This window comes from Protomyctophum bolini (genome assembly GCF_963924005.1).
Source record: "Protomyctophum bolini genome assembly, chromosome: 16".
In the NCBI taxonomy this organism is placed as follows: Eukaryota; Metazoa; Chordata; class Actinopteri; order Myctophiformes; family Myctophidae; genus Protomyctophum; species Protomyctophum bolini.
This window is the reverse complement of record NC_137877.1, coordinates 26,864,555-26,873,355: the sequence shown is the minus strand read 5'-3', so window position 1 is coordinate 26,873,355 and position 8,801 is coordinate 26,864,555. Positions and strand designations below refer to the sequence as shown.

General features: G+C 40.9%; 1 protein-coding gene across 1 annotated transcript; it reads left to right on the top strand.

The window, feature by feature from the left end:
- Positions 1–281: 281 nt before the first annotated feature.
- LOC308330757 (carboxypeptidase O-like) lies at positions 282–8,338 on the top strand. The gene is made up of 11 exons (XM_080785755.1): positions 282–370; positions 2,510–2,573; positions 3,814–3,915; positions 4,785–4,892; positions 5,164–5,280; positions 5,403–5,496; positions 5,921–6,013; positions 6,365–6,474; positions 6,797–6,881; positions 7,173–7,253; positions 7,603–8,338. The coding sequence occupies exons 1-11, from the start codon at positions 291–293 to the stop codon at positions 7,800–7,802; spliced, it is 1,134 nt and encodes a 377-aa protein (XP_080641881.1). The 5' UTR covers positions 282–290; the 3' UTR covers positions 7,803–8,338.
- Positions 8,339–8,801: the final 463 nt, after the last annotated feature.

The following is an 8,801-nucleotide window of genomic DNA, read 5'->3' as shown; positions in this document are numbered from 1 at the left end:
CAATACCCTCTGTGTGTGTGTGTGTGTGTGTGTGTGTGTGTGTGTGTGTGTGTGTGTGTGTGTGTGTGTGTGTGTGTGTGTGTGTGTGTGTGTGTGTGTGTGTGTGTGTGTGTGTGTGTGTGTGTGTGTGTGCACGTGTGCGTGCGTGCGAGTTAGAGAGAGAGCGGGAGGGAGGGAGGGAGGGAGAGATGGGGAGAGAGAGGGAGGGAAAGGAGGGAGGGCGAGGGATAAAAGGAGAGCCAATAGTGGTTTAGGCGTCTAGTTGGTAAAGTAACAGTGAGGAAGAGGGAATGAAGGAAATCACATTTAATCAGCGATGGCTGGCATTGGTGCTGCTGCTTTTAAATGTACATTTAGGGACCTCTAATAGGTGAGTTGTTAAGCCCTGGTTAAGCTACCGGTATATGTTTTAATGTAGCATAATAATAAATAAAAAACTCCATGCAGACGGTGACGGTAACTATAGACAGTCTACAGTGTAGTTACATCATCTGTAGTTGATTTTTCAACATTTAACAAGAGCATGGATGTTTATTTGTTATTTATGTTAGTAATAGTAATACTTGGACTGTATATATTTTGTGCAAAAATGAGAGAGATTGTGTGCTATCATTGATGCTTTTGGTTTCTCCCACTGTGCTGCTGTAGAGCCCTATATCTATCATAATAGTTATTATACAGTATTTAGTGATATTGATACGTCCATGCCAATTGTATGTTTCCTGTAATGTTCCTTTACCACATGAACGGTTATAGCGTCCATGTTCTGGGGCTGAAAATAGAAGATCTACAAGCTCGCAATACTGTACATCGCGTTGTGAGACACATGCAGGCCTCAGGCAGCAATGTTCTCTTGTACTTTTGTCTTAACTGTATGTTAAGAGAGACCCACAATTAAATGGCAAAACATTAACATTTGTGATTAGGAGATTAGATATATGGGGATCTAAGGGTCTCCATGATGTCACGTGATGTCACGAGGTCAGATCCATATATGGAGATCTAATGGTACGTTCACACGGGCAGATGAAATGATACAATGACGCATTGTGAGTTGATTTGGAGCAGCAGCCTATACTGTACATGCATCTTTGCGTCTTTGCAACGTCATGTCGCTGGCTTCCTTTTACAATGAATGGTAGACTGCATCATTGAATCTACCCCGTGTGAACGCAACATAAGGGTCTCCATGATGTCACGAGATGTCACGAGGCGTGATGGATTGGCAAGTGGCAACCATATATGGAGGCGTGACCAACAGATGAACGGGTTTTGCAGGTTTTCATAGTAAACTGTGACCTTAGAAGACTAGTCTAAGGGAGTCGCACATTAAGGCATAATAGTAGAATGAATTGATAGTAGTAGTTATACATACTGTATCTGTGGAGTGACATACAGTACGTGTTACCGCTGGCTGTACTCTGTCCTCTACTCTGAGCCATCCCAACCTACCCCAGCATAATGAGCATGATGGGGGTTATGAGTCCTAGGTGTGAGGTCTAGTCTAGTCTAGTCTGGTTAGTTTGTTTTGCGAGGTCTGTACTCTATAGTTTAGATTGTAGTGCCTTTGAGTGCTAGAGTACCCTGATGAGGTGCATGCATATAGTCATAGTGTCTATAGTCCTGCAGAGTGCATTATACTGACCAATGAGGAGATCCTGCCCAAAACATCGTATTCTTTGGTTGACTTTCTTGATTACTTTTGTTTCCATTTTTATCACCGGAAAGGCTGTTATCTAAATTATAACCCAGATAAGATCTCTTCTTTCCATGTGATAATATTGTCACCCACTCTGATCGTAAAGTCTGTGGCCTTATACACTGAGGTTTGTTATCAGCGAGCTATGAGCAGATCTTACAGAGCTCGGAGCTACTAAAGGGCTTTTTCAGCTTGCAATTTTGGGCTTGTAGATTAGCAATGTTTGCCACTCAATACCATCATGCAGCAAAGTATAAATCGGCCTTAAGAATGGGCGCACGTAACATTCATGCAATATCATCATGGTTTTATAGTAGTTATTATTGGGATCAATGGACCAATAGTGTTTTTTTAGCCCATTCATTTAATAATTCAATTATAACTCTAAAATATACGTTTCTCTAATATAAAACCTATAAATGTTTTCGAACCCTGGGCAAACACATTTTGTGGACTGCATTTTCTTTATCTAATCAAGAGAACAATTTAGAAAACATTGCTGAATCCCAGATGAGAATACAATAAAATAAAATAAACCCTGGATGAGAACAATGAGAGAAAATCTAATGTCCTTATATTGCTTCCTGCATGAGGCAAAGACATTTGAGGTGGAGGGGAAAAAGGAGCCAACCAAATACAGAGCCCTAGGGGACCCCAGTTAACTACGGTAAGTATATAGGGTTTAAGTGGTTAAATGGAAGGCCTTCTCTCAAATCGAGATAAGCTTTAGTGAGCACTGAGCAGCCCACTGACGGTATGAGATATATTACGTGCAGTGACATTATAATGGCATACTGTTTGTATTTTCAGTGTAGAGGACAGACCAGGGTCGACCAAGAATTATGACTACACAAAGTACCACCACATGGACGAGGTGAGAGATTAGCAGCTTTACTGTCTAAGCCCTCAAAATACAGTAAATCTTGTGCTGCAGTGCTGCAACAAGCAGAGGTATATGGTTGAAGGTGAGCAAATGTCAAAGTGGTGCAAGATGCAGGGATAAATTCTGAGCAAATCTCAAAACTCACAAAGTGCAGAGGCAGGACTTGAGCATAATCGTCAAGTGCTGTAGGTAACACTATGTCTGGGAGTGCTCTGCATACATGAGTAGTTTTTCTTGCACTTTCTTTCAAGAAAAGGTTGCTATAGATTCATGATAGCATAAATTCTGCAACAAACAACGTATTTCTTCCCAGTTGTTACACTATAACTAAGAAAATGTATTTATCTCATTGATGTATTAATATAAAACTATACAATCTATTTTTATCTAGTATTTGAACACTGTCCTCTGGGATGAAAAATAATGCCTCAATGTACTCAATGTGTGATCAACCCCTTCAAATCTTCAAACTGCATTTCAAACCTACATCAAGCTGTCATGTTCAACCTTTGTACCAATCATCTTGAAAATATAAACATGCCTTCCTCTCATCTACACAAAAATACATTAAAGCCAGGAGTGCTGCCATTTTGGCATCAAGAACCACTCTACTTTGGGTTAGTTCCAGTTCGTGCTTTTGGGAAGGCTGTCTATATTATTATCTGTACAGTAATTGGTATTTTTATACGCATGGGGGTTGGTGAGCAGTCATGGACGCTGACATGCATACCGTTATTATGAAAAGTGTCAACTTGTTTTCGAGGATGTCTAACTGTTCATTTAGCCTGTTTTATGTCACTCACCCAGCATTTCCCTGTAGGAATAGAAAACTGTGAGGCGTAAAGTAGTGCCATAATAAAGTAATAATTGAATGGAAGTCACTGATTCATTACATTATTTTAATCTGTTTAGATTACTGATGAACTTTAGCCTACATTGTCATTATCTTTTTTTTAAGATTTCATTGGGGGGCTTTTTATGCTTTATTGGTAGGTACTGTACACACAGTAGTCTGACAGGAAATGGGGAGAGAGATGGACGGGTGACACGCAGCAAAGGTCATCAGGATCTGGAGTTGAACCAGCGACACGCTGTCAGGCTGGATTACCAGCCTAGGTGCCCAGACGGCTACGCCAGCCGTCATTGTCATCAATCTGTTCAAGGATGCTAACATGCCAAGGTCTTCCTCTCTGTCCCACTCTTTGCATTTTGCCTCTTCCTCTTTCTCCAGATCTACAGATGGATGGATGACATAGAACGGGACAACCCAGACTTGGTCTCCTCTACGATTTATGGACAAACCTTTGAAGGAAGGAACATTACACTGCTAAAGGTACTTTAACCCATTAAGACTGGGAAAACATCCGTGTCACTTTAGATTTTAACCCCTTTAACCATTATTGTATGGTTATATAGCTATTAAAAAAATGTGTGCAAATCTTTGAATATATATTATTTTAAAGAGAACAATCTTAATTCACCCCTGGAACAGCATAGTTTGAGCAGGGTTTTGGTGGTCACATACATGTAATTACGGGGGTCCTTGACATGAAAAGGTTTGAGCACCACTGACGGTTAGGATTAAGGTTTTTAGAATTGGCCTCAGGCCTCAGAATAAATACCCTTTAATGCTCCTAACCACTTAAATCGTAGCATCCTTGTTCTGGGCATGCAATCGTAGTGTTGGCATACATTTGGTGAAAATGGATGAACATTTGACATAAATAGCAGATCTGCAAGCCTCCGTATATGGGTCTGTACTCGGCCCCCTCCTATTTTCCCTCTGAACCATATCTCTTTGCCACAACACCGATTCAACACCGATAAGTTCACAACACACCCCTTTATGACTGTGATGCTTTGTGAGCTTCTTGATCCGCTACTTTGGCTGAAATCTTACCTATTTTCAGCAAATAATGAATGAATGAATGAATGACAACAATTAAAATAAGTGCAATAAAAAAAAAACAAGCATCATTGGGCACAAAGTACTATAATGTCTTTACACGTTCGAAACGGAGTAGGAAGAAGTATGAAACATATAGAACCCTATACCCTTCATTTATATATTTCAGCATCATCCCTTGATGTCCATGTTTAATCTTGTCATTTTACCCAGTATAGGGATGTTATAGTTTCAAGTGGTCTTCCTGATTTGAGAGTGAAATGACCGCCAAACCTTGGTTTGTTGTGTTTGTCCAGTTAGGGCTAGGAACAGGAAGCGCAGGCAAGAAGGCCATCTGGATGGACTGTGGCATCCATGCCAGGGAATGGATCGCCCCAGCCTTCTGCCAGTGGTTTGTCAAAGAGGTTAGCTCACACATACTGTACATGATGCACACAATACCCTTACAGGCACACACACACACACACACACACACACACACACACACACACACACACACACACACACACACACACACACACACACACGCACGCACACACACACACACACACACACACACACACACACACACACACACACACGCATGTATTCACGCACACACATATGCACACGCATGCACGCACAGTCGCACACACACGTCCACATTGAGAAATGACCCCCTTCCCTCCACACAAGGTTCTTCTGACGTATAAAACCAATGAGAAGCTGAACCAGTTGCTGCAGAACCTGGACTTCTATGTGACTCCTGTGGTCAACGTGGATGGATACACCTTCACTTGGACCAACCAGAGCGTGAGTCCACCTCCTGGATTTTATCATCTATCTATCATATCTTGTATTGCAGTTGAAAGCGCGTTGGATAAAAGCGTTATAACATGCAACATATTTACCCTCCAAAATGTGTGTCTCTATAGACTCGTCTGTGGAGGAAGTCTCGGTCCACACCTCCTCCAGACTGCAGCTGTTATGGAGTTGACCTGAACAGAAACTTCAATGCCAACTGGGGCGGTCAGTTCCACTTCCAATATTAATTAGAGTTATAACTAAAATTTAAAAGTAAAGAAATGCAGTCAATCTTTATAGACTTTTTATAGAAATGTTTTCCATTAACCTTGCAAGTCGCAAACTGGTAACCTACAGTATAAGAGCCTACGCAAAATTATGAATTATATAGTACAAACTATACAAACACATGTATAGTATAGTATACAGACACATACTATCTGTCGGGCAGCAACCTTGTATCTCCATATTTAATCAGTTTACACACACACACACACACACACACACACACACACACACACACACACACACACACACACACACACACACACACACACACACACACACACACATTGCCTCCAAATTGTCTCCCATTAATATATATTTTTTCTGAATAATCATAATATGAGTTTGTATGTCCTCCTCTCAGCTGTTGGTGTGTCATATGACTGCTGCCACAACAACTACTGTGGAACATCATCGACATCTGAGCCTGAAGTTAAAGCTGTGACTGAGTTTGTGGGTAATTATGGAGTCTTTAGTTTTATTTATTATTATTATTTTAAATTGTACCAGCTTGTGTTGTGTTTCATACTGTCTACTATATACATGATTAATGATTATATATGCCTCCTTTGCAACTGTAATTATTGGGAATACTTGAAGTTAACTATATTACAATGACTATTTAGTTATCTTTCTCTCCTACACGTCTTTCGTCTAAAAATTATCCTATTTTGGCCAAATGTTTGCCTCATGACATGCCCACAATAGGGATGTCAGGATTCAAGTGGTTAAAGCAGTGATTTTGGAACTTCAAACGAAGGTGTAATGTGGAACATCAGTGCTCATTAGTGGTTTGTCTCGTACCCAGGACAGAGGAAACAACAGATTTTGTGTTTTCTCACCATTCACTCTTCTGGGCAGCTCATCCTAATGCCATATGGACACCCTGAGATTACTGCCCCCAACCAAGACGAACTGGTGAGCGTTGACAGTGTGTTTGTGTGTATTTTGGAAAGACAGAGAAAGATAGAGTGAAAGAGAGGACTGACGAGATGATGTTGGATGCTCTATAGATGCTTGGAGAGATTCACATCAAAGTGTAAGGGTTTTATTGCTTTTATGAATATACCGAAGTGACTAAATGTATGGAATAATCCAATATAGTCGTGCAAGGAAGTAACGTACAAGAGCCAACCCAAAAAAATGTGTGTCCTACTGATGTTGTTGTCACGTCCCATCTGTTCATGAACACAGTAAAGAAGCTTTCTAACTAAGGCTATAGTCTCTGTGTTTTGTCTAGAGGGCGGTCGGAGAGGCAGCAGCTGCAGAGATGAAGAAGCTGTATGGAATGAACTACAGAGTGGGAACATCTCCACAAATCCTATGTAAGACACACTCACATGCGCTCACGCAGGCATGCACGCACGCACACACACACACACACACACACACACACACACACACACACACGGACACACATGACACATGGACACACACAGACACACACGGACACGCTATATCAAGTCTGGACCTCCCTTTGGTTGGTGGAGTTTCATACATAACTTGGAAGTAAGTGCTGCCTGAGAGTCAAAAGTCAAATTGAGGATTAACTGTCTCCTGCTTGCTTCACCCCTCCCTTCTCCCCCCTCCTTAATTCTGCCCCCCTCTCATTCAAGATGCTAACTCTGGCTCCAGTCGTGACTGGGCTCGACTCATCGGAATCCCCTTCTCCTACACTTTTGAACTCAGAGACACAGGTATGTTTGTCATGTGAAAAGTCTTAAATAACTCTGTCATGGTCTACTACAATTCCCTATTTTTGCTTTCACGCCACCATTACAATTTACAATTTAGACAATTAGAATCAAATACCAGAATGCCTCTATCTATGCCTATCTAATAGGTAAAACAACAACCTAGCATCAGTCTAAACAGTATAAAAATGGTTAACCAGTGCGTGTGCGTGCGCGTGTGTATCAATTATTTGGTTAACTTACATGAACAAGATTAAGTGGGTTAGAGGTTCTCGTTGTGGGTTTACAGACAGTTCTAGACAGTCCTAGTGTGAACAGCTGCTCAGAACAATGTCAACCCTCTGATCTGTAGGTGAGTTTGGCCACTTGCTACCAGAGGAGCAGATCCAACCAGCATGTGAGGAGGCATACGCTGGAGCTTTCTCCATCATCACCGCAGTCCACGACAAAGCGTTCAACATCACAAACACTGCTGCTGCTACCGTGACAGGGGTCACGACCTTTACCGGGGTCGCTATCATGTCATTGTCACTGCAGGGTCTTTTGGTGTAAAGCACTAAAGAGCTCTAAAGGCCCCTTTTCCACCAAAATAGATTTGGTTTTTAGAACTGGTTCTGTTGTAGATTCTTGGTACCTTAGTTGATGGAACTGGCGGCAATTGTTTTTGTTTTGTTCCAGTTCCAAACCAACTTTTAGGGTTCTGAACCAATTCATTTTCAGTGAAAACACTCTGAACTGGTTTAATATTAGGCAGGGGGAAAAAATAATAACTGAACCGGTTCAACCCCGGTGGAAAAGGGGCCTATGATCAAGTGTTGGTAAGGGAAACTTCCTTGTGTGTCACTGTCACACATGTGTTAATTTGATATGGAATTAAGAACTGTTTAATTTGAGAAACTCAGAAAGATGAATTGATCAACACACAAAGAGCTTTGCCAATGTAAGTGGATGGTAAATGGTGCTGCATTGACTGTATAGTGCCTTTATATTAGTGTGCCATGTCCATGGCAACAGATGTTCTGTTATGTCTGTTTTAAGTATAACAGTCGACAACGTGACCTAAAAAAGGATTCTCAAATTACCATGACTCCTGATTATTTTCATGTTGAATGTCAAGGTGTGCTATTTAACTATGGTTAAATTACAAGGGGTAAACCATTCATCACTGACTGTCTAAAATAAAAACAAATGCTACTTAAATATGATAAAACAAATTGTCTATGCATTCATTGACTTGTTTTTAATTTTTTATAATATTTATTATTTTATTTTATTTGGAAAAAGCAGTACAGTATAGACAGCATTTCTATATATACATAGGACACAAGTGCAATTCCCAGGACTTTTTTTTTCATCCCTCCTCCCTCCCCCCTCATCCCCCCTCCAATGTCTCTGTAAAGTCCTCGCTTTCTTCAGATGGACTACATATAGCATCAAGTCAACACTTAACAGGAGCAACAGGGAAATATCGCTTCAGAGTGTACAATTCAGAAGGAGAAAAAGAAGAAAGAGTGCATTCATTGACTTTTAATCTATCAACAATGCTGACAC